A 25929-nucleotide genomic window follows, 5' to 3' on the forward strand; every position below is an offset into this window, starting at 1 on the left:
GTTTCTAGTTACGGTGATATGCCTGTAAACTAGAAGGACCCTCCCAGGAGTTTCTAGTTACAGTGAGATCCCTGTGCTCGTTCTGTTGGGGACAATGGAGATGGAGGAGTTTTTTAGCGGTGGAATTACATGGGATCTAGGTGCGGGTATGGAATTGATTCAGGATCGGGGGTCATCCGTTCCAGTGGACGGATTCGACATCGGCAACGGCGGCGATCTGCGGAGTTCGAGCGACAGGAACATGTGTGTAATGGACGGATGTGCTAATGAGCTTTAAATCCTTCCTATTGGTAGAATGAATGTGCTAATGTGCGGCGATCTGCCTGCAGGCTGGAAGGATTGATTGAGGCGGGTATCGATTTGAACAAGATGCTGGATTCCCTTGCTTGTCTGCAATCGATGCTTGCCCAATCGTTGGGGGGGGGGGGGGGGGCATGGACATGAGCGAACATGAGAGGTATGGATATCCCTGTTCTTTGGAATTGCATATTTCTAGGTAGATGGAAGTGTGTTGTGCTTGTATTTCTCGGATGAGGCTTAGATTTAGGCTTGATTTAGCAGGGAAGAAGGTTCTGCTTCATGCCTGGAAGGATTGACTGAGGCGTGTATCGATTTGAACAAGTTGCTGGATTCCCCTTGCTTGTCTGCAAACGATGCATGCCCAATCGTTGGGGGGCCCATGGACATGAGCGAACATATGAGGTATGCATATCCCTGTTCTTTGTAACTGCATGTTTCCAGATAGATGGAAGTGTGTTGTGCTTGTATTTCTCGGAAGAGGCTTTGATTCGGGCTTGATTTACCAGGAAAGAAGGATCTACTGCATCTCTTATAGATCTGAATAAGTGTGCCTTGCCGGAATTTAGCGAATTTTCTTGGGATGCCGGTGGCGCAGTCTCTGAAATGGGAGGAAATGAAGTTGTTAGGTACATGGATCTCACCAAACTTGAATTTTTATTTTATTTTCTACCTGATTGTGATGTGTTGGTGCCAATGCCTACTAGGCCAATTGCGACTGTACATTTTATTGTGAGTAGCTTTGTATACGTTTTATGTGTCTGATTTGTTTGTGAGAAAAAGACTAAGCCATGAGCTTTGTATATCAGTGGTTCAATCAGCATCTCATCAAATGAAAGGGAGGGGTGTTCTTCTGTTCCAGCTGGATCTTTAGGGAATGAGGTGGTTCTGAATCAGCAAGCATCTGAAGGTGAAGAAAGACAAGCATGGCAGAAGAGGTACGGCCTTCGCCTGCTTAGAGAATTTTGATTTCCTAACCTAGTTGCATGTATAAGCATGAGCAGGTATTAATCACAGTTGAAGTTATAAAATTATTTGCAGGCCTCGTTTAGGACATATGGCTAATGATCAGGAAGAGACGACAGAGAACCCTACTGCACTAGAGAAAGCACTGAAGAGCTTTGTCACAAGGAAGCATGGGTTAGTGGTGCAGCCTTCTGTTGGAACGCATTTTGATTCAATGGCTGAAGCATTTGAGTTCTACAACCTTTATTCCTGGGAGGTTGGTTTTGGGATCCGCTTCAATCACACTTCTAATTACGTAGTTGCACCAATTGTAATGCACAATATGATCAACATTTTTCAAAGCACCCCAAAAGTCTACTGTCACATAGTCATGCTTCACTAATGGTACAAGCAGGTGACCCATACTATTGATTACAAAGGCAGCCTGAAAACATTCTTGCTCCAAACGGCTCGAATCTGGTGAAATGTCTCTGCACAGGAATGACTCAACTCGTTTCAAGCTATGTGAATCTTTGTCTAATAGACCCAGTGCTGAGCGCATGAATGACACCGCATCAGGTGTGATACTAGCATCAGGACCATCTACCTTTCTTAATCCACAAGGAATGCCCAAAATTCTTTCCACATCCTCGTCAAAGAAACGAATCATGTTATTATCATCCACTACCAAGGCATGCTTGTCCACATCAACTTGATTTAGCAACCACAAACTAAACCTCAGGTTGAGCTTTGGCAAGTTTGGTAAACATAACAAACCCCCGAACCAATAGCATTCACCAAATCTCTTTTGAAAGGGGTGAATGTTTGCACCATACGATAAATTTGTCCCATTGACAACCGTGAGGTACCGATTTCAAGCTGGGCAGATGAAGCAATCGCCGATCCGTCTTCAATGGGTGCAAGCTTCTTGCCTCTTTCCCCAGTGAAATCCTGACCTCCGTGCTCATCCTGAATTCAGGCAACATTTGTGATGTAATCGGACGCTCCTTATCTTGTTGGACAACATTGAAGACCCACATAGTCAAAGGGATTCGTACCTTATTCATGCTGGATCTGTGCTAGACTCGTCCCGCCGAGTGGCCCTCAGCTGAGGAAGTTGTCCGCCCGCATTCAGTTCCTACGGATGAGCGGGGCATGAGGAAGCCGGACGGTCGCGTTGTGCTGCTCCAGATGCCCTCTCTGGAACCCTCCCGTGAGCGTTGTCCTCTATATTTGTGCCCACCGCCCAAATAAAAAAACCTGACCCGGACCAAATACAACGGATATTGTTACGTTATACATGTTTAATACACCCGCTCGTCAGGAGTCCCACCAATCTCAGAGAAGTTGCGGCCGTCCAGATTTCCGGCGCACCCGCCGCCGGCGGCTAAAAATCCGCTCTCTTTAGCATTCAATCGTCTGCAAGAATATAGTGTGTACTGATTTTTTTTGCTACAACCAACATCTATGCTCGAATTAAGGAGACCGACTCTGGGTTTAATTCGCGATGAGGAAACTGTGGACCTGATAGCAACAGTATGCATCTCTGTCTGCACGTACGAGCAGGGCTGCACGGAACAATTTGAACTCGAACAAATTAGATCGCTTGAAAATAGATCAATCAATTTCAAGAATCGTAGGTGATGCAGGAGATGACATTTACACATACCAAGTAGCTGCCGCCGAGAGCACAGAGTGAAGCCTTAAACTGAGGTATGTTGTACCCGTCAACCCATGTGGCCTAAATATGCTGCAGCGTGCCATCGCTTGCTGGTCGATTGCCATCGAATCCGAATCATCCCCAAGGTGAATCGCTGGCCGCGCTTTAACGGAGCTCGATGGGGGGGGGGGGGGGGGGGGCGGGGGGCGCAACACGGAGATCAGAACGGCCGTCCCGTCTGCCGACGACTCCAACACATCCTCCTCATCCCTGGTAATAGCGACCGGCGCGGTACCTACCCCGCCCATCTCTGCCTGTCTGACGTGGCCGCGCTGCCCGGCAGCAGAAATGGCGCAATGCCGCAATGGCGTCCAAGAAGAGCCGGCACGGGCCGCCATCGCGCAGCAACAGAGCAGGGGGAGGAAGAAACTGGCGACGAGCTCGATAGTTGAACCTCCTCATCCTACGCCCGTGTGGTAGTGGCGTAGTTTCCGGAGACATTACGGGTACAGGGGAAAAAATCGGGATAGGTCGAGCCGAAAAAAACCAGAAGAAAAAAAACGATGGGGAGAGGTCGACTCGCCGCCCCATGCGGTGAGCCAGGTTACGTGGGGTACGAAATAACGAAATACTTATTTAATGTCAGGATGTAGAATACATGTGCTATATATATTTGTCCGGCTCTAGGCCTAAAATATAAAAAGAGAGAGAGAAAACATTAAGATCCTATTCTGCAGATGATATATTTTCTAGATTGTCCATTTACCTCCTTATCCTACGCCCGTGTGGTAGTGGCGGAGTTTCCGGAGACATACGGGTGCAGGGAAAAAAATCAGGATGGGTCGAGCCGGAAAAAACTAGAAGAAAAAAAAATCAATGAGGGGAAGTCGACTCGCCGCCCCGCGCGGTGGGCTGGGTTACGTGGGGTACGGAATAACAGAATACTTATTTAATGCCAAGATGTAGAATCCAGGTACTATATATGCTCCATTTAGGCTAGTTATTCCGGGCGAGTGGTCATGTCCCCGTGCGTGGGTCTCCCTTTGACTCGGAGGTAGTCCCACGTGCCGGGGGGTTGATAACATGCCACATGGTAGCAGTGGGCCTTCCCTGTTGTGGGTCGGCGCCTGCCCGCTTGGGTCGGGCGAGGCAGAACCCTTCCGCTAGGGTCGGGCGAGCCGGAACCCTTCTGCTAGGGTCGGGTGAGTTGATGCCTATACCGGGCCGTGGGCCGCTTCTGGCTTGCTGGGCCGCTTCTGGCTTGCTGGGCCGTCACTGGTTGCCGGGATCCCTTGTTTATTATTTGCTTGTTGACGTCTCCTGGGCTAATCCTTAGCGGTTTAGCACTTTATGGGTGATTAGGGGTACCCGATAATGTTACCCCCAACAGTAGCCCTCGATCCCCCTCGCGGTTACGACGGAGCCGTGTGGGGGGTTCCATTCCGCGGGAGACGCCCGACGGTCTGGCGAGTCATCCCGTCGCTCTCCCTTGGTTTTTGCTGGGTGCGCGCGAGCGCACCCACTAGGTGTAGCCCCCAAGCCTCTGAGTGAGTCAGAGATTTGCTCAGAGGGTTCAGCGAGCGCCTCAGTAGGCGTGAGCCTGCTGCCTTGACGAGATGTGACGCTGCCTTTGCAAACTCCAGTGGGTGTAGCCCCCAAGTCTGTGGAGGAGTGTTTACTCCTGCGCAGGCTTTGTTTAAGTCTGTCTCTTCCGCAGGGTCCGACCCTCTGGTTTAGGCATGCATCCGCGTGGTTGGCCTTTTTGCGATGACGAACCCTGAGCCTCTGCTCGTTGCGGTGGTCCGATCAGTAAGCCGCTTCGACTTCTAATCGCACCCCTTGCGCGCTTCTCCGCAAAATGGAGGGAATGAGCCATGCCACAATTTACCTCGCTAGCCGAATATGCGGGGCTCGGGTGAACTAGTAGCGGGCGAGCCAATTCTCGGTTCGAGTGGAGCCTGATTCCTGTTCGTAGGGTTCCAATGGGCCAGCTGGTGGCCGATTCCAGATTCTCGACGGCCTCAGATCATATAGTTCCCGGGTCCGTTCGACCGGACCCGAGGGTTCGCTGCCTACCCTCCACGGTAAACCATGAACCAGGTCATCGCCAAGACTTGAACGTAGATCGGGATGTCCTTGGCACTCGGACGCCTTGGTAAAGCCACTGGCGGACCCATCCTTCCCCACCTCTCGCTCTAGTTTTATTCGGGAGTAGCCGTTGAACCCTTCGGGGGGCCGTCCTTCGAACTCCTGGGCTGTAACGGGTCGTCGAGACGTCCGTGACCCCGTATCTTACCTCAGCGTGTCCAGACCCTTGAATCGCAAGGTCGGGCGTGACGTCGTCCAGGTGGTGTTCGTTCGAGTGGAAGATTTGGGCGCATGCACCTGGCGCCCGTGGGGTCAGGTGAGTCACACGCGTGGTGCTCGAGGGGAAGAGTGGCGAGGCGTGATGGGCATGCCAATCGAGACCGCTTTCTTGCTTTCTTCTCCGTCCGATCCATAGGTCGGGACTCTTCCGTCTTCGTGCATGCCTGAACTGTAAAAATGGAGGATAAAGAATTTTCTGCCAGCGAAAGAATAATTAGACTATCTCGACAGGTGAATCGGGTTTGTGATGCCCCGAGAAAACAGGCAAATCGTAAGTACTTCGTTAGAGCCTTGGTCTCGGCCGAGGAGACTTGGGCCGCAAAAAAGCTTTTTCCTTGAGCAGGCGCACTACACGATCCGACCCTTCCAAGCACCAGGGTCGTAGAGCTCATATTACAGACAAAAAGGGCTCTGATCACACTAGTAAGCAAAAGGTGCCGTAGCCGCGGTGGCGTAGGTCCCTTGCAGTCGACTAGATTTACTAAGAGTCGACCCTCCCATAATCGTCACTATACGACCCTAACACAAGAAAAGGGGTTGGATGCGAAAGAGACTTTTTCGAGTTGCGCACTCAAAGCAGCCCCCGAAAGGGGCCCGACCCTGACCCATTGCAGGATCGAGTGCCACTAAAGAGTGAACAGGGGAGCGATAAGGTAGTGTTTTTGTATTTTTAATCGAAATCGTTCTCAGACATTACAATTGCTTTCGAGACTTGGAAAGACTAAGGGTAGAAGGACCTTAGCTGTTTGATGTTCCAGGCGTTGGTGACGATCTGGCTGTCGGTGGTGTGAAGCTTGTACGTGCCGGGCCGGAGCACCTTCGTGACGGTGTAGTGCCCTGCGAGATCGGTTAGAGCTGATAGGGGATCAGCTCCCGAGCTCGAGGCAAATGGACCCCGAGCAATGATGGCTCTCCATAGATGTTGCTGGTGAAGGTGTCAGAGATGACCAGCTCCTGCATCCTTTTAACTGCGACGTGTTAGCCGCCAGAGGCAAGCACGAGCCCTCCTAGGACGGTCGGGGTCCCAGGAAGGCGTTGAGCTGGTGCCCCAACCGCGCGCAATCGAAGCCGCAACGTTGGGAGCCCGGGAGAGAATCATCCTCCCGGACCCGCAGTTGTAGGTCCTGCAAAGCCTCGACGACGGTGTCTGAGCCGGCGGGACGAGCCGAGGGAAGGATCTGCTCCAAACCCCCGTCGATGGGAACGATGAAGTCTAGGCTCGCAAAGCGCACTAACGCACTCGGGACCTAAACTCCTGCATGGGTGGCCGTCCGTAGCCTGATGGAGCCGTGTGATGCGCAAATCCCCCTACCTGGCACGCCAACTGCCGGCGTTCCGAATCACCGGTGAGTAGATTAGTGTTGAGCGTCACATGGTGCGGATGGAATCGCAAGGAAAGACACAAAGATTATACTGGTTCTGGCCGAATGTCCCTATGTCCAGTTCGGGCAGCTCGTGTTCTTGCTCAAGTTTGCAGTAGGGGGTTACAAACAGTCGAGAGAGGGAAGAAACTCCCAAGTCTCTAGGTTGTGTGAACGCGTGTGTGTGGATCGATTCCTCTCCCTGTCCGTAGCACCCTTCTCCCCTTTTATAGTCCAAGAAGATAGAGAGGGTCGGATACAAGGAAGGGGTAAAGGATAGAAAAGAATAAAGTGGGTGGGTCGGGCGCCTCCCGACCCCTTCCTGTCGCTCGTGCGTCATTGCGGGGCCCGTGGCCTTTGTTGATGACGTTGGCTACCGTGCATTCCCCATGCCTGGCCCTGTTGGAGTCGTGGCGGATGGGAATCGGTGTGGCACACTGTTGATGACGCCCTGCTGATGATCTCATGGTCTGCAGGGGTTGGCCGGTCCGGTCTCGTTCCCCATTCGGACGGGTCCTCACATTCTTGGCGCAAACTTCTCGGGGAAGTGGTTGAGTCGTACCCCCTGCAGGATGGTCCTGTCTTATCGTTGTCCTCTCTACCCATGCCGGGGAGTGGGCGAGTGGTCATGTCCCTGGGTCTCCCTTTGACCCGGAGGTAGTCCTACGTGCCAGGGGAGTTGGTAACCTGCCGCGTGGCCTTTCCTGTTGTGGGTCGGCGCCTGCCCGCTTACGTCGGGTGAGGCGGAACCCTTTCACTAGGGTCGGGCGAGGCGGAACCCTTCCGCTAGGGTCGGGCGAGTTGATGCCTATACCGAGCCGTGGGCCGCTTCTGGCTTGCTGGGCTGTCGCTGGTAGCCAAGACCTCTAGTTTATTATTTGCTTATTGACGTCTCCTTGACTAATCCTTAGCGGTTTAGCACTTTATAGGTGACTAGGGATACCCGTTAATTTTATTCCGACAATTGACCTCTGGTGCATTTTACTCGTTAACTCTCCGTACAGATACGGCAATATTAGATGTAACACTTTTAGAATGTGAAGTTTTAGAATGTAAAGTTTTTACATCTAAACATTGGATTCGACGCTTTTAGAATGTATTGGATGTGACACTTTGTTTTTAGAATGTATTGGATGTGACACTTTTAGAATGGGAAGTTTTTGCACCCAAACATCCGAGGTGATACTTTTAGAATGTAAAGTTTTTACATCTAAACAAGGCCTATAAAACTTTTGCATCTAAACAAGACCAGGGGTTCTGATTTAATTAACACACAGAAAGCATGCAACGCGGCAGTGTTGCTCTTGCCGAAAAGGAACCGAGCAATTTTGTTCCGGTGTTTTCCTGTAACTAAAAAAAGACTACTAGTAGTTGATAGCTGAAGCACACACTAGCAAGGAGAGACATGGACTAAAACGAACACCGTACCACAGGCATCACAGAGGGTACAAACCAACTACGTAGTAGCTGTAGCTAGCTCCTACTAGTACGTAGCTTACACGTGTCAGCCAGCTAGCTGGCTACTACGCGTCGTCGGACATGTACTTGGAGATGGCCTTGGTGCCCTCGGACATGGCGTGCCTGCCCAGCTGCCCGGGGAGCACCAGCCTGACGGCGCTCTGCAACCTCGCGGGAGCTCAGCGTCGCCCTGCCGGACGCCTTGGACAGCCGCGCCGCCTCGTCCGCCAGCCGCTCGAACATGTCCGCCATCATCACGTCCAGCACCCGCATCGCGAGCCCCGAGCCCCCGACACGCCCAGCTGGCCTGGCCCAACCAGGCACACACATGCAGGAAGTCCTTCCACATCCCAAAAAGCTAGTCTAAGAGGTGAGAGATTCCCCCCACTTTTATGTTGGTTCAACTCTTTCTCCATAACTAATATGGGATTAATCCCAACAATCTCCCCCTTACACATTAGTGCCCCTTAGCACTGACCGGGCCCACACCACAGTCTACCAATGACCGGCTCCATATACGAGCACATATGGATCTCACACCCGTAGGTCTACCACTAACCGGCCCGACATACAAGCACACACGGACCTCATACCCACAAGTCTACTGGGCTTCCGGCCTATACCACCCAAATATGCACAGACACAGGAGATTATGGACCCAGCTCTTGATACTAATTATTGGCTCAGCTCCTAGCTCACGCTATCACTCACGAACACAATATCAGAGAGGGAAGCACAGCACAGGGATTGCCGGCGACAAACGCCGCGGAGCCGGAACGCTCCTGTATTTTGGCTTCTATTGATGCAAATGGAACTGGCCCCAAGTCACGGAGGGACACGGGGATCCTAATAGACGAAGGACCTCCAGAGCTAACCTCCACGTCCTGGCTTTACGGCATGATCCGCAAGTCCTGCACAACATCGTCGTGAGCCCGTTACTCTCCGGACGACGCGGCCTCACCCATGCGGATCGTGCGCCACGCACACCAACTCCTCCTATGACTCGGACTTAACCTGCAGGCGGCGGACGTAGCTCCGGCACACCCCTGAACGTGTCACGTTCACAGCCAAACCATGCCGCAGCTTCCCTGCAGGCACTTGCCGTGCACACAACACACCACGCACACGTACACGACCTAGACTTGCCTACGTGCTGCATACGCGCGACGTGACGCAGCGCAACACACACACACCAGAAACATACCAAGCGTGTTTATTCCTAACAAACTCCCCCTAAACACGATATGATAAACTCCGGTCTTCACAGCAGCGCCGCCTCTTCCTCGACGTCGGCGAGCAGCGCTCGCTCCTTCTTCTTCTTCGGACAGTCCATCGCCTTGTGTCCGCGTACACCGCAGTCGAAGCATTTGTCTCGGTAGCGGCTCCTACCGCGCCCCGAGCTTGTGCTGCTGTTGCCGTCATCGTCGGCGTCACGATCGCTTCCATGGCCATCGTGGCGGCCGCGCATCTTCTCCTTGTCGGTGTGCCGACGACTACGCGCCTCCCACTGCTCCTCAGTGAGGAGCAGCTGTCCGGCGTTGCCCCATGGACAGCCTCCTGTTCTTCGGCGTCGGCGTCTTCCGCAACCTGAAGCCAGCCGACGAGCTCCTCGATCAACATGTTGTTGAGGTCGCCGAGCATCTCGATCGCCACCACGTACTGCTTCAGCCTCCTGGGGACAATGCGTAGCACTCTCTTCACGACGCGGTTGTCCTCAATCTTCTCGCCGAGCTCGCGCAGGCTGGTGATGAGCCCATTGATGCGCATGGCGAAGTCGCTGACGCTCTCGCCGTCGCGGAACGTCAAGTTGTCGAACTGCTTCATGAGGTGCTGGATGCTCGCGTCCTCCGGTCGTTGCCGGCGTACATCTTCTTCACCGCGTCCCACGCCTCCTTGACATTCTTCTTTGCTGCGAGCCCGGACTTCATCTCCGGCGGCACCCCTCGGAGGATGACGGCCAGCGCCCGTCGATCCTTGCCGCGGTCGGCGCAGCCCGTCTCCACAGCATCCCAAATCTCCATGCCCTCCAAGTGGACTTGCATCTCCAGCGCCCACTCCTGATAATTTACCTTCGACAGCTTCGGAGCCTCCCCTGAAGGCGGCGACGCGCTCCACCACGACAGCACGCGCCGAGCTGCTGCCGTCATCTTTCGGGGAGTCGCCGATCCTCCACCACGACAGCACGCGCCGAGCTGCTGCCGTCATCTTTCGGGGAGTCGCCGATCTTCATCTCCGGCTCTGAATATCAAATGTTAGTCCAAAACTAAGAGAGTTGGCCCAACCAGACACACACTCGGAGGAAGTCCTTCCACATCCCAAAAACTAGTCTAAGAAGTGAGACTCCCCTCACTTTTATATTGGTTCAATTCTCTCTCCACAATTAATGTGAGATTAATCCCAACACGGCGGTGGTGACCTCCACGGTCTCCTGCACCACCTTGGTCTTCACCACGGAGCCGACCACCTTGCCGCCGCTACGCCGCTTGGGAGCCATGATGCCAACCGAATCTGCTCTCGCGAGTCGCGACTAGTGAGCGCTATGGCTAGTTCAGACACTAACAGTGGCGATGACGATGGAAGACGCAGCTCGGTGGGGGCGAGGCTGCTTTATGCGCGGAGGACGGCAGGGGACACGTCACGGGCCGGCGGGTGGACACGCGGCTGCGTGGGAGGGCCAGCGGCGACGTGGTAACTCGTGGGTTGTGTTTAGACCCTGCAAAATTGTGTGGTAAATATTCCTACCATGGGGTAATTAGACTCCAAAGATTCGTTTTGAAATGTATATCTAAACTGTGAAATTAGTTATTTTGTTTACTTATATTTCATACTCCATGTATACGTTTTTTATACATTTAATAATTCGATGTGATGGTAATTTTAGAAATTTTGGAGAAAGTTGGGCGAACTGAACACAGCCGTGGTTAACTTCTGCCGCCAGGGGGTCTGTGACTGTGAGCAGACAGACACAGTTGCCTTGCACGGTCGTGTCGTCGTTAATGCTGTTAATGGTTTGGGCTGCATCCAGTTTTAATGGTTTGGTTTTGCTATTTGGGCTATTTTGGTTTGGTGTCAAATGGGTTGAGGTGTCTACTAATTTGGTTTGGTTTGGTTTTTTTTCACAATGGGCCGGTCTGATATGGATTGAGCTTTCATTTTCAAGTTCATTTGTTGATTTAGAGGGATTGTTCTGACCAATTAATGCAGCTGGATAGGTCTGCAGAGCTCACAGGCGAACGTGAACATCAGTTGCGGGGCCGCAACGTGCACAGACGTGCACAACGATGCATGCGGTCTCGTTTGGTTTGGTTTTGAGAGATGATAGTTTGGGGTGGTGCGGTGTGAAATAATATATATTAGTAAAATGATTTGGTGCAGTTATGATCTGGTTCTCGGACCATTATCACCTTGATCGTCGTGGTGACTTCTCGACGGCCCTCGTGAAGACAGGTCGATAACATGAGCAGAGCATCAGAGAGATCTAGAGGATAAGAGGAACTCGTCGATCAACGCGGGCGCGGGCGCGGGCCCTCTTGAAATTGGAATGACGGTAAAGTTTTGCATTGGCCCCTGCTACTTGAGATTTGAGCCCGCACTACGGGATACTCGCTGTTTGCCGGGTGCAAAGGCACACGGCAAAAACCGAAATACGTGTATTACACACAGTAAAGAGGGTAAAGAGAACACGATAAAAAGTACATAACAAATAAATATCGACAAAGATGTGATCCACAACTTGCTTACATTTTGAACATTTCCGTTTATTTTTACCATGACCTCCACTTCCAGCCTTTTTCTCCTTGCTCTTCCTAATTCTTTTGCATCCCCCTTCGAAGTGATAACTGTTGGTGGATATATATCGACTTCATTTGGAATTTTATTACCCAGCAAAGTTTCATATTCCTCCTGTTTATCAACTCTCATAGCAAGCGTGATTTTTTGGAGAGGTTCCACTAGGTTGGATAAACTAGAATGTAAAAACTCTATCCCTTTGTTTTGAGTTCTTGATCATTTAGATAAGATCTTCAAACTTGTTGTGCGATTCTGAAATCTTTTTCCGCATTTCCACCTCCATGGGATCCTTAGGCGTCTCATCTAGTAGGTTACCTTCCTCATCAAAAAATAGTTCCCTGTAAAACATAAAAGGGAAGGAATGTTGACCTATACAGAAGGAAACAAAACAGCCATAGAAAAAAACGTGTAGTACACATTTTTACATCTTGTCTTCCATCTCTTCATAATATAAATTGATGATATCTCATTTTGCTTCTCGACTCGAAGCATATGATATGACGACAGGGGATGACATATGACTCATATAATTTACAAGAGCACGTATCAAATATGTTTGACTTGTTCATTTGAATAACTACACCCTTTAGTTAGGCTGCTGATGGTGAAACATCTTATATCTTCACACTTTGAAATACCTTGAACAATGCAATAGTCTCTTGCAGCTACGATTTGTTTTTAAAATTTTCTAAAAACTTCATGTGTATATATCCCGCTACATTGCTTCTCAATGGCTGACGGTGTCATCAATTTTTTTTTCGATTAAGGATTTACCCGGCTTGGGGCGTAACCCTCTTAGCGACGCGCTACATCGGAACCCGGGTGTGGTGATAAATGGGCAAGGGCCGGGTCGCCATCCCCCCAAGGGCGCATCGTATCATGACCTGGGTACGATGATAAGTGAGCAAGGGTCGGGTCGTCACCTGAATGGCGCGCTACATCTACGCCCGGGTGTAGTGAAAAATGAGCAAGGGTCTTCGCACTTCCCTCGACGGGTGCGAAGGGTAAGGAAGCTAGCCGAGCCAACTAGGTTTCGTATAGGTAGCTGGAACGTAGGGTCCCTAACGGGTAAGTTGCGAGAGTTAGTTGATGTAGCAATTAGGAGGCGTGTAAATATTCTATGCGTTCAAGAGACTAAATGGAAGGGCCAGAAGGCGAAGGAGGTTGAGGATACTGGCTTCAAGCTTTGGTACACGGGAGCAACTCCGGGTAGGAATGGTGTAGGCATCTTGATTGATAGGAGCCTTAAGGATGGAGTCGTAGAGGTTAGAAGGCAAGGCGACCGGATTATCTTAATCCGGTTGGTAGTTGGAGATTCGGTTTTGAATGTGATCAGTGCATATGCCCCTCAGGTAGGCCTTAGTGAGAGCACCAAGATGCAGTTCTGGGAAGATCTAGATAGCATGGTTAGTACCATGCATACCAGCGAGAAACTCTTCATAGGAGGAGATCTCAACGGTCATGTGGGTGCGACTAATGTAGGGTTCGAGCGAGTGCACGGGGGTTTTGGGTATGGTAGCAGGAGTCAAGAGGGGGAGGATGTGTTGAACTTCGCGTTAGCCTACGACTTGTTGATAGCGAATACCGTGTTTAAGAAGAGGGAATCCCATCTTGTGACGTTTCGTAGTGGACAACACTCGAGCCAGATCGACTTTATCCTTACTAGGAGGGAGGATAGACGTGATTGCTTAGATTGTAAGGTGATACCTGGGGAGTGTGTTGTCCCCCAACACAAGCTTGTGGTGGCGGACTTTCGTCTTCGGGTACGTGTCCACCGGGACAAATGTACCAAGATTGCGAGAACAAAGTGGTGGAAGCTTAGAGGGGAAGCGGCACAAGCGTTTAAGGAAAGGATGCTAGATGAGGGGCCTTGGGAAGAAGGAGAAGACGCAGATGACATGTGGCTAAAGATGGCAACATGTGTTCGGAAGGTGGCCTCAGAGGTGTTTGGCGTGAGTAAGGGAGGCAAACAGGAGGGGAAAGACACCTGGTGGTGGAACGACGAGGTGCAAAGGGCTATTAAGGAGAAGAAGGAGTGTTTCAAGCGTCTCCATCTTGACAAGAGTGCAGCCAACATCGAGGGCTATAAATTAGCGAAGAGGGTTGCAAAGCGAGCTGTGAGTGTAGCAAAAGGTAAGGCGTATGATGACCTGTATCAGCGGCTAGGCACGAAAGAAGGGGAAAAGAACATTTATAGGATGGCTAGGATCCGCGAGCGGAAGACAAGGGACATCAACCAAATCAAATGCATTAAGGATGGGACAGATCGACTGCTAGTGAAGGATGATGAGATCATGGATAGATGGAGAGAGTACTTCGACATGTTGTTTAATGGGGAGAGTGAGAGTCCTACCCTTGAGTTAGATGACTCTTTTGACGATACCAACAGACGTTTTGTGAGGAGAATTCAGGAGGTAGAGATCGGGGAGGCTTTGAAGAGGATGAAGAGAGGTAAAGCGTTGGGTCCTGATGGTATTCCCATTGAGGTGTGGAGATGCCTAGGGGATAGAGCAATAGTTTGGTTAACTAAGCTTTTTAATCTCATTTTTCGGTCAAACAAGATGCCGGAAGAATGGAGGAGAAGTATATTAGTACCTATCTTCAAAAACAAGGGCGATGTTCAAAGTTGTACTAACTACCGTGGGATTAAGCTGATGAGCCATACGATGAAGCTTTGGGAGAGGGTCATCGAGCATCGCCTAAGAAGAGGGACAAGTGTGACCCAAAACCAATTTGGGTTCATGCCTGGAAGGTCAACCATGGAGGCGATTTTCTTAATACGACAATTGATGGAGAGATATAGGGAGTAGAAGAAGGACTTGCACATGGTCTTCATTGACCTTGAGAAGGCATATGACAAAGTACCGAGAAATGTCATGTGGTGGGCTTTGGAGAAGCACAAAGTCCCAACCAAGTACATTACCCTCATTAAGGATATGTACAAAGATGCGACGACGTTTGTCCGGACATGTGATGGCAACACCACTGACTTTCCTATTAACATAGGCCTACACCAGGGGTCAGCATTGAGCCCTTATTTATTTGCTTTAGTGATGGATGAGATCACAAGGGATATACAAGGTGAGATCCCTTGGTGTATGCTCTTTGCTGATGATGTGGTGCTAGTTGACGAGAGTAGGGCAGGGGTTAATAGGAAGTTAGAGCTGTGGAGACGCACGTTAGAGTCGAAAGGGTTCAGACTTAGTAGGACCAAGACCGAGTACATGATGTGCGATTTCAGCGCGACTAGGCATGAGGGGGGAGACGTTAGTCTAGATGGGCAAGTGGTGGTCCAGAAGGATACGTTTCGGTATTTAGGATCGGTGTTACAAAAGGATGGCGACATTGATGAAGATGTTAGGCATAGAATTTCAGCTGGCTGGTTGAAATGGCGGCAAGCTTCTGGCATCCTTTGTGACAAGAGGGTGCCACAAAAGCTAAAAGGCAAATTCTATAGGACAGCAATTCGTCCGGCGATATTATACGGTGCTGAATGTTGGCCTACAAAAAGACGACATGTGCAGCAACTGAGTGTAGCAGAGATGCGGATGTTGCGGTGGTTTTGCGGGCACACACGGAGGGATAGAGTCCGGAATGAAGTTATTCGGGATAGGGTCGGGGTGGCACCAATTGAGGAGAAACTTACTCAGCATCGGCTGAGATGGTTTGGACATGTCCAACGAAGGCCTCCTGAGGCGCCGGTGCGTAATGGGATCCTTGAGCTAGTCGATAATGTAAAGAGGGGTAGAGGTAGACCTAAACTGACGTGGGATGAGTCGGTTAAGAGAGACCTTAAGGATTGGAACATCTCTAAAGAGATAGCTTTGGATAGGAGCGCTTGGAGACTAGCTATCAATGTGCCTGAACCTTGAACTTATTTCTTTCGGGTTTCATCTCTAGCCTACCCCAACTTGCTTGGGAAAAAAGGCTATGTTGTTGTTGTTAAGGATTTACCCGGCTTGTAAAGAAAGCCAATGATGTTTGATACAAGGTGGCACAGTTAACTTTGCCGGGGTTGCCGGCTTAACAAGACAGAGCACAAAAGAGCCATAGCAAAAAAAGGATTGCAAAGGGTTTTACAGACTCGACAGCTAAGACAGCTTAAGCAGAACAAAGTGTTTTTTATTTCTCCTTTTTTTCGAGAACGAGCGTGTAGCTCCATGGTAACGCTGCCGGTGCGCAGCTTACCCACCCGGGTTCGATGCGTCGGATCGGCACCCGGGTGTCTCACCGGTAACCATCCTCAGACTTCTTCTCATCAGTCCCTCCCCAGAAGAAATTTGATATTATAGAGTCCATCACTTTGTGAGACCCTTCAAAGAGCTGGAACATCCCCATTAGGTAAGGTTGGCAGACTACTCAAAGAAGAGTTGCATAAGATCAGCCTACCCCCATAGGACAGATTTCTACTCTTCCAAGGTTGGAGTTTCTTCCTCAATTTTGAGGTCATATTGGTAAAATCTTTCAGCCTCAAGTTTTTCTCACTGATTGGTATCCCCAGGTAAGTCATTGGGAGTTTTCCAATCTTGCAGTTCAGCACATTGGCGATTCGTTGTTGCTCTTCTTCCTCTACCCCAAACACTATTACCTCACTCTTGTGGTAGTTGATTTTGAGACCCGACATCCATTCAAAACAATACAGTAGAAATTTCATCACTTTAATGTATTTATCCTCACATCCAGTTAAGATGATCGTGTCGTCAGCGTACTGAAGATGAGTAATGCCCCCCTGGATCAAATGTGGGACCACTACCTTCAAGAGGCCAGCTTGTTTTGCTTTGTCAAACATGTGATCCAGTGCATCTGCAGCCAAATTAAAGAGCAGGGGGGACAAGGAATCGCCTTGCCTCAGTCCTCTATGAGTTTTAAAGTAAGGTCCATTTTCCCCATTAATGTTGATGCAAACTCTCCCGCCTCTGATGGTGCTTATTGTCCAGTTTTTCAGTTTTTGGTCAAAACCCTTTCCCTCTAGCACCTCCTCCACAAACTTCCAATTGATATTGTCGTAGGCTTTCTCATAATCAATCTTGAAGACTATCCCCTTTTCACCCTGTTGTTTCATCTCGTGCATGACTTCATGTAGTATGACAGTACTATCCTAGATGAAACGCCCCTTGATAAAAGCAGATTGACTAGTACTGATGATTTTCCTGGCCACTCCTGTTAATCTGTCCATGAGGAGTTTGGAGAAGATCTTGAAGCTCACATTTAGTAGACAGATAGGTCTAAATTGCCTTACATTGTTTGCTTCTTTGATTTTTGGAATCAGTGTAATAACCCCATAATTTAGTCTAGAGATGTCCAAGTTGCCAAGGTAGAAATCATTGACCATTTCGAATAGAATTCCCTTAACACTCTCCCAGCAACCCTTATAGAAGCTCACATTGAAACCATTAGGACCTGGTGCAGTGTCCGTTTTCATGTCAAATACTGACCACTTCAGTTCCTCCATGGTGAAAGATCGAGTGAACCATTCAACATCCGCTTCAGTCAGTCTGAGATTCTGTTCCCAGGCTACGTTTCCTAGGCGAACTCGACTTCTCTCCCTTCTTCCAAAAAGTTGTTTGTAGTAAGAATAGATTTCCTCTTGTATCTCTTAGCTATCAGTGATACTTGTCCCCTCTTTATCCAGGGAGTAGATGTTTTTCCTCCTTTTTCTCCCATTAGCTATCAGATGGAAATATCCAGTGTTAGTGTAACACCCCGGGTGTTAATATCGTGCTTTGGTGGCTAATCGTAGCTTAAGCATTGTCATTAGTGTTAATTGAACATGCATAATTATAATTGAATTTTATGTCATTACATGCGATCAAAGATAATTATGTTTGTGCCAATTTCTGCTAAGTGTATTTTTTTTAACCCAAAAATTTTGAAGATTGGGTTACTTTCTAAATTTCAGTAAAAATCAAGTCAAACCTCGGTTTGAACTCCTTTTGAACTAAATTGCAACTCAGCTTTGACCTCGGTTTGGCCTGTTGTATTTCTCAAATCATGGCTCAGATCAACTTTTGCCCAAAAGCAATCTTGTAGATCTTTTCATCCTCTAACTTTTGTTTTGGTCAAATTTCAAGTTCCAGTATGAATTTTTGAGTTTCGAATGGTCAAAGTCGAGTCAAATTCATTCAAACTCGTTACTGTGGCCGTACCGACGCCCATGCCGCGACCGGCAACACCGCCGGCGACTCCACGCGTCACACGCCGGCAAACCTTGCCCTCCGCGCACGCCGTTCTTATCCGTCCGCGGAGCCCTATCCTTTTTCCTTGCCCTCTCCTTCTTCCTCGAGCTCAGGCTGAGCCGATCTCGAGCAGAGCCACCGCCAGCGGCCGCGCTGACCACCCCTCGCATTCCCGCCCCGTTTCCACGCCCCCAGAGCTGATTCGCCTCACCTCGAAGCTCCGCAGCCTCTCCCCGAGCCCGACCGAGCCTCTCACCGGCCGAATCGGCCCTGCGCCGCCTAGGGCCGCCGGAACACCTCCCGCCACAGCTGACCATCGCCACCGCCCGCAGCTCGCCGTGGAGAACCCTCGTCCGGCCTCCCTCGACCCAAAACAACCCCGGGAATCGCCTCCCCACCTCCTAACAAAGCTTCCTAGCTCCTCGCTGCCGCCCACCCGCCACCGGAGCGCCGCCACCGCCGTGCGCCACCACCGCCGGCCGCCTGCTTCCGTGGAGTTGCCGCCTCTGGCCATCCCAGCCCGCGCAGAGAGTACCCCGAGGTAGCCCCCGGCCCACTCTTGCTCCTCTGCCCCTGGGCCCTCGCCGCCGGCGATGGAGATCGTCGGAATCCGTCCGGGAACGGACAGCGCCACCGCCCCCTCTGTTTTGGCCGGCCAGGGGCCGATTTGCAAGGCCCCAAATGTATCCAGGGACCCCAGCGCAAACCAGGGACCCATGCACAATATCTAGATTTGTTTGTAAATTTTTTTGTAATAAACTTGTAAATTCATTTAAAAATTGTAGAAAAATCATAAAATAGCAAATGAAGATGTTTTGGAATCCTTGTAAGTAGATCTATGCAGTGGAATCATAATATGATGTGTGTTAGTTGAAAATTTTTGCTGTAAAAAAAATAGATTTATGCTTGTTAAGGTTTTAATGCTAGTGTTGCTTGTCTTTTTCATAACTGCAGTTATAGTGCTCCAAATGATGTAAAAATTTGGTGGTAGGCTATTATTGTGATGTGTGTGCTGCGGTAAAAATTTCAAGTTCATTGAGTGCAGTATGACCGAGTTATTGATTTAACTTGTTGAATGTTAAATAAATGGTTTGTAAACAATAGAATTGTATAAAAATATAAAATGTGTTTCCTCTGCCCTTGGATGGTGTTCGTATGCCTTCTAAACATTTAACATGGCTATGTGCTTACAGAAAATGTTGAGTTTTGCCTTTATCTTGCTCTCTATGTTTAATTTCAATTAAAACTTGTTTTGTTGGTGCTAATTAATTTATAAATCCTAAGCATGCAATATTTATACAATAGCCTCGTATTTGCATGTGTATTTCACTGTAAATTCCTAGGCTCATAATCTGTAGGCATGTTTTTAGATCTTTCTTTTTCAACTTGTCTTGCTAAGTCCAAAACAAATATTGTTTGCTATCAATAAATGTTGGAAAAGTTTTATTCCATGCTTTGTCAGTAGCTTGTTTTGCTGGTAAATGTGTGTTACTAAATTATGGCTGCAAGTTAAGTTTTTGTATTGTTTAGTTCCTAGCTATAGTTTTCTTTTTATGTTGTTAAGTAAATCCTTTTTCTGCATGTGTACTTTTCAGAAATGTATTTTGTTCAGTTGTAGATCATTCCAACTCTGTGATGATCAGTTTGTAGGTTGCTTTTGTTGTGCTTGCTGAAGTTGCTTGCTAGTGAAATAAATTGTCATATTTGCTCTTTCTTGCTTTATGTCTTGCTTAGCCTCCTTTAAATAAGTTAGTAATACTTCTTGTAGGAAATACTTCAGGCTAAAACAAATTGAATGAACTCTCGTGGTGTAGCACCAACCATTTTGCCTTTTGAGTTTGTTTGCGGTGCTTACTTGATAAATGATTGCCCAGTCAGGTCTTTTTTCTAATTGCATTACATCATGAGCACTAATGCATCATGTATTGTTTTCTTTATGTTCATGCACTCGCCTCGTTGCATATCATTTAGGTACACTAGATGTACAATGTGTGGACGTGGAGCACGTGCTGATGGAATCGAACCACAAGATGGTGTTGGGTGGATGCATCCTGAAGTGAGAAGGACCCGCTGGAGCAACCGAAGACCCGGCTCAAAGTCGAAAGGGCCCGAGGCCTCGTTAGTACTAACACTAGTTTAGCGTTACCCCAGGCAAGCCCTGGAGCATAACCCTTAATTTCAGTATTCAATGTTTATTATATAATTATTGTGTATTTACGTTTCTAGGAGTTGATTGGAACCATAGATGCATGATCCCTAGGTTTCCTCAGTTACTCTACTAGTGTGCAGGTCGTTAGTACTGCAATGCTTAATTAGGATTCGGAAGAAGTCGAGTGATTTCCTGTCACTCGCGAGATATAGGACCTTGTTACTTGGCAAGTTACTTGAGAATGAATCAATGAGAAAAGAGAAATGGAGACCAGGCGGAGATGATTTTGGTTATGGATATAGAATGGATGGAAAGTAAGCCTCCGCCTGTGTCGATTGAGGACCGTACCGTTGTTGGCCGTGCTGACCAAGTTTGAACAGTACTAACCACATGCCGGAAGTAGGAGGTAGTCGAAACCGGTAAGCTAATTACTTGATTTGCAACGATACTTTGAATCGCGACCTGCTACTCTGGGAGTGGTATGATGGCGGGTGTTGGAGTGTATGTCGCCTCCGGATTCTCTAAGAGTTCGCCGTGAGGGGCCCTTCACCCAGGTTTTGGCAGGCGTGATTCAGACGTCGTGGTGATGATGGAAACAGTTGACGTGTATAGCCCGATGGGGTTTGCATGTGTCGTGTGAGTTAGGTCCACCTTGCAAGGTTAAATCGGATCGATTCGCCGTCTCTCTCGGTTAAGAGAACCTTGGTCACATCATAATAAAGAAATGGTAATGAGTCTGATCTAACATGTGTGCTCTAGAAATTCAGGCAAACCTAGTTGGTACGGTTTATACTAAACCTAAGCTAAAATTTGAAAGTAAGGATCCATTGTTAGTAGCCTTTTCAGCAAAATAAACTCTAGCGCCAAAAAGCTTAGCATGTATAGATAGTGTGCTAAGTATACCCATAGTCGGGTAAGTCTTGCTGAGTATTAGTATACTCAGGGTTTATTGTCATCCTATTTTCATGTGTTTGTTGCTGGTTGGAGCTAATCAAAATTCACACCGGTGGGCTCGATGTGACATTCTCACATCTTCGTAGTATCGTGATTTTTTAAATCAAACTTCTATTTAATTTTCGCTGCATTTTTGAACTCTGATATTTTAGGTAAACTTGTTTATAAAACTACGCATTGTAAATTAAATTTGAGAACTTTTATCTGCTTGTAATCATCTGTGCTCGTCATCGTGTGAGACTTCTAGTGTTTTTCGATCATTAACCCGACAGACGACCGGATTACACCGTTTTAAGTGTGTGGTAACTTAATTAACCATTAAGATGATAGTTAGCGCACTTAAGCCGGTTTAATTTGGACGGATCGGTTACAGTTAGCATCTCCTTTAGTCACCCAGTTTTCTCCTCCTCTCCTTTGCCAATAAAGTTCTTCTATTTCCATTAACTTTTCAAGCTCCTCTTCCAAAGTATACTGGTCTCGTAGCAGTGGGGTGTCAGTATTGTTATGTAGGATTTTCTCATCAAGTTTCTGGATTTGGAGAAGTAGATTGGATTTGGTTCTCTTGTAATCTCCCCTTAGGTTAGCACCCCACCCTTTGAGGAATTGTCTTAGCTTGCAAAGGTTCCCGTGCCATTTATCAATGGAGTATGCTTTCTCTGTATGTATGTTTGAGGCTTCCTCCCACTTTTGTTGAACCAATTCAGTAAAACCCTCCTGCATTGTCCAGCTTTTCTCAAAGAAGAATTGTCTCTGACCCATATTTCTAGAGCTACCATCATTCAGGATGAGTAGGCAGTGATCACAACCAATCCTAGTCAGAGATCTAAGGGAGCACAGTGGGAATCTCAGCTCTCAGTCAGTAGAAACCAGCACCCTATCAATATTGCTCAGCACTGGATTCTCTTGTTTATTAGTCCAAGTGAACTTTATGCCTGTCTTCTTGATCTCCCTTAGGGCAAATTGTTCAATGAAGGTGTTGAAAGCATTCATCAGCCCAACATCTGCCCTCATGAAACTTTTGTCATCTGGTTCTCTGATTAAATTAAAATCCCCTCCTATCACCACAAGGAGGGTCTGGCCATTCAACCTACCTGACGTCTCAGTCAGGAAATCAGCAGAGAGGTCATGTTGTGCAGGCCCATATATAGTCATCAGCACCCATCTGAAATTAGTTTTTCTCTCCCTTATTGTGACTGCAATCAAAAAGTCCCCCACAAACCAGTCTTCCACTTCTTTGTCATCCAGTTTCACCCCCACCAAAATCCCCCCTGAGTGGCCTCTTGCAGGCAGCCAATTCCAGGTGAAATTCCCCACTGATATAGTCTCCAACTCTTGTCTGGTAAAGGTCTGTTTAATAGTTTCCTGCATCCCTATAATATCCACTTTTTCTACAATTATTATCTCCCTTAATTACCTTATCCTTGCTGGTTTCTCCATCCCTCTGATATTCCATAAAAAAAGTTGTCATTTTAAACTAATTATTTTCAACTCTCTACTCAGTCTTGAGCCCTTGGACTTCTTCTTTGGAATCCCCCCCCCCCCTCAAAATCTCTGTTGGAGTTGGTCACCCCCTCTAGGATAAGATTTTCCCCTTCCAGAACATGTTGCTCCTTCAGTTTTGACTCCAGGTGGAGTTTATAGTTGGTTTCAGCCACAACCCCTCTCAACATCTCTTCAGCTTGCATTGCAGATATAGTTTCAGCTATTTCATCTTCAGAGTTGCCCAGGGTTACATCACAATTCATAGCAATCTCCTCGAGTTCATCATCTTCCATGGAATTTAAGATTGCAAAAGAATTATTAACAGTAGTAGATGTGCCTGGCATGTCGGTGGAGCTGAGTTGGTGCAGTGGGATGGCTGTCTTGTGGGCCATTCTGGAGTTTTTCCTGGCTGCTCTAATAGGCTCCCTCCTCTTGTGCTTGTCAGTTAGTGATTTGACCACCTCCCATTCCTCTTGAGATTCATTAATCATCAGGACATCCACTGTCTCTTCCTCACCTGGATTCTCTTTCCCAGTCAGCTGCAGCGCTTTTGTAGCTGAGTCTGTCTGCTTGTGAGTGCTTTCTGTCGTTACAAGCTTGGGCCAAAGTTCTTTCCTTATGAGAGTGAAAGAGTATGTAGTGTTATGAACCAGGAAATGGTCATTTGGGGGGGGGGTTGGGAACTTTTTTTCTGGGGTTTTTTCCTTTGCTTGCTCAGGGGTCTTTACTCCTCTATCTACCCTCTCTTGGCTACTAAGTATGATGTTGATGGTGGGATCATATGTAGCTAGAGGTGCAATGTCTAAGATTTCATTGTCCAAGGTATCCCCTTTTCCTTCTTGATGTAACACCAATTGTCTACCTCCAATACCTTTGTGTTGTTTTCCTGCTGACTGTGGAGCAGGTTCAGCCTGTCCAGGTGACTTCACCAGAGTTTTCTCTGGTGAGTCCCACTCATTGTCACTATCTTTGTCATCATCATCCTCTTCTGACATATGTGGCTCAGGGTCTTTAGGAGGTCTTCTTTGATTGGAGCTCTTTCCTTTTTCTTTAGGTAGGAATTTAATGTCATATCCAATTTTGTTGATGAAGATCTCAATGTTGCCCCTAATTATGTCTATGTTCCTGGTATTCAGTTTCACCCTCACTGGCCCCTCCCTGATCAGAGACAGTTCATCAATGACCACAACTTCACCACCCAGTTCAGCTATTGGTTTGACAGCTTCCAGTGTTCTAGCAAAGTTAGGAATCCCACATAGCTGTACCCAGCCAGTTTCCAGAGCTGATGAGGCCCTTGGGTCTAAGTTTGATTTTGAAACTATAGCAGATATGTTGTTGATCGCGAAGTTGATGCTTTTAGACTTGGAGAAAGCCTCTAGCAGTTCCTTGTTGGGGAAAATTGCAAGGAATTCCTTTTTCAGCGATCATTTTCACCCCCCAGTTCCATTTGTCATCAAACATATGTTGTAGTTCTTTCTCAACCTTGCTAGTAGAAGCTTGCCCTGCTATAATCCTCAATAACCCCACGTGTTCCACTGGTTTAGCCTGTTCCACATCTGGAATTCTGAGATTGTAGGAGCCCTGTCCCGGGAATCGAAACCCGCAAAGGTTCATGGAGCATCCCTAAGTTTTCGAGCAGGCCGCAGCAATATGCCCATCAACCTTGCATCTGAAGTAGAATGGGGGATTCTTGTAAGTAGCTTGGTGGTGTCCCTCCTTCCCGCACCAATTGCAAGTCCCCAGTTCTTTAGGTCTGAACCTAGATCGGAAGTCCCCCGAATTTCTTTCTTCCCAAGGTCTCACACTTCCCTCGGCGGGGCGGCTCATCCTTTCATTACCAGATCGGTTACTTGTAGCCAGAGATGGTCTGTTGCACAGATCTTCAGGATATCTGCTGCGGTAATCCTCAGGAGGCCGGCGATCAGCAAACTTCCTCTTGGTACCCATCTCCCAGTCAGCTTCTTCTCTTGTCCTATGCAGGGGCATCTCTCTCTCTCTCTCTCTCTCTCTCTCTCTCTCTGGACCCGGTCTCTGATCTGTTCCTCCTTGCGTATTCAGCATCGCGTCGCGCTTCATCAGCCACACGGACTCCTGACCTTTCTTCTTCCCATCTCCTCTTCGCTCCCCCCTCCAGAGCCCCCTCTCCACAGTTGCTTGGCAAAATCCCTCGACATCTCCCTCGATTTGGTGGCTTGGGCAAAGGATTTAGGAGTGCTGTGAAGACTTGCACTGTCATCTTTCAACTCCTCTTGGCGCTAGCACTCCAAAGTTGTGTCAAACCTTAGCCATAACTCAACAAAGGTCGACTTTCTACGAATGAAATGGTTAAAAAAAGAATTTGCACTCTCCGATCGTGATGTAGTCCTAAGCAGACCTGCTAGAGGTATGTCCAAAAAGTATGCCGTATTCCATGATTCGCGAATGCAAACCTATTGGAAAACCAATCATTTCCTATGAGTCCATAATCTGTTATGATTGAATTCCATTGTGACACAAAATCATCTGAATTCTGAGTCCCCCAAACACACTTGTTTAGTCTTTCTCAAAAAAATTTCATCATTTCTTATGGAGGGCCCGACCTTCTCCGGTACCTTTTCCATGATATGCCACATGCAAAATCTATGAGCTGTATATGGTAGAATCTGAGCAATAGCAGACATCATGCTCGCATCTTCATCTGTTGTGATTAGATGAGGTGCTGCTCCACCCATGGCCTTTTAAACCACCATACATATGACTCGATCTTTTCATCTGCTAAGAATGCTGCCCCAAGGAAAACACTTTACAAATGATGATTGACTCCAGTAAATGGTACAAATTTCATGGTATACTGGTTGGCAGTATATGTTGCATCTACCGAAATTACATCACCAAAAACACCATAGTTTGACAACAATATGTGCCTCACAGCCACATCTGGCAAGCTTGTCATGGCTGTGCTCCTCAACCATTGAAGATATTCGATACTTCTTGTCACTGCAAAGCTTGATAACAATATGTGCCTCACAGCCACATCTGGTTTCCATCACATTTGGTGTCTTTCTTTTTTTTCCTGATTCATCGCTAACAATTTCAATGCTCTCTTTTCTGAAACCTTCCCTGATCCATGGCTGCACCGGCAGCGGAGTCCACGACGCGCTTGGTCGTGGGATCGGAAAACGACGAGAGGAGGCATGCAGGGGCGGTCGTGGCGATGCCTTGCGATGCGCCGGTCTCGTTGCCTCGTGACTATACGGTCTCTAGGCGGTCCTCACGCACGCGCAGCTGGGGTGTCTCCTTTGCTGGCTGGGC

The 25929-nt window shown here is 48.2% G+C and overlaps 1 protein-coding gene, 1 long non-coding RNA gene and 1 pseudogene across 4 annotated transcripts; 1 reads left to right on the forward strand and 2 right to left on the reverse strand.

The window, feature by feature from the left end:
- Positions 1–430: 430 nt before the first annotated feature.
- Positions 431–1869, forward strand: LOC120671785. Of its 2 annotated transcripts, none has more exons than XM_039952042.1 (5): positions 431–457; positions 562–702; positions 807–926; positions 1107–1235; positions 1339–1869. In XM_039952042.1, the coding sequence occupies exons 1-5, from the start codon at positions 435–437 to the stop codon at positions 1643–1645; spliced, it is 720 nt and encodes a 239-aa protein (XP_039807976.1). In that variant the 5' UTR covers positions 431–434; the 3' UTR covers positions 1646–1869. The 2 variants fall into 2 exon arrangements, with proteins under 2 accessions (XP_039807976.1, XP_039807975.1); XM_039952041.1 differs by having other exon boundaries at positions 432–457; positions 559–702.
- On the reverse strand, positions 1592–3074 carry LOC120671809. 2 transcript variants are annotated; one of them, XR_005673878.1, is made up of 4 exons: positions 2912–3074; positions 2767–2810; positions 2301–2661; positions 1592–2211 (listed from the first exon to the last, which is right to left on the reverse strand). It is a non-coding gene; the product is annotated as an uncharacterized LOC120671809 (long non-coding RNA). The 2 variants fall into 2 exon arrangements; XR_005673875.1 differs by having other exon boundaries at positions 2301–2810.
- A 5079-nt stretch (positions 3075–8153) lies between these two features.
- On the reverse strand, positions 8154–10582 carry LOC120695199 (annotated as a pseudogene).
- Between the last annotated feature and the right edge of the window lie 15347 nt (positions 10583–25929).

This window comes from Panicum virgatum, chromosome 2K (genome assembly GCF_016808335.1).
Source record: "Panicum virgatum strain AP13 chromosome 2K, P.virgatum_v5, whole genome shotgun sequence".
Lineage (NCBI taxonomy): Eukaryota > Viridiplantae > Streptophyta > Magnoliopsida > Poales > Poaceae > Panicum > Panicum virgatum.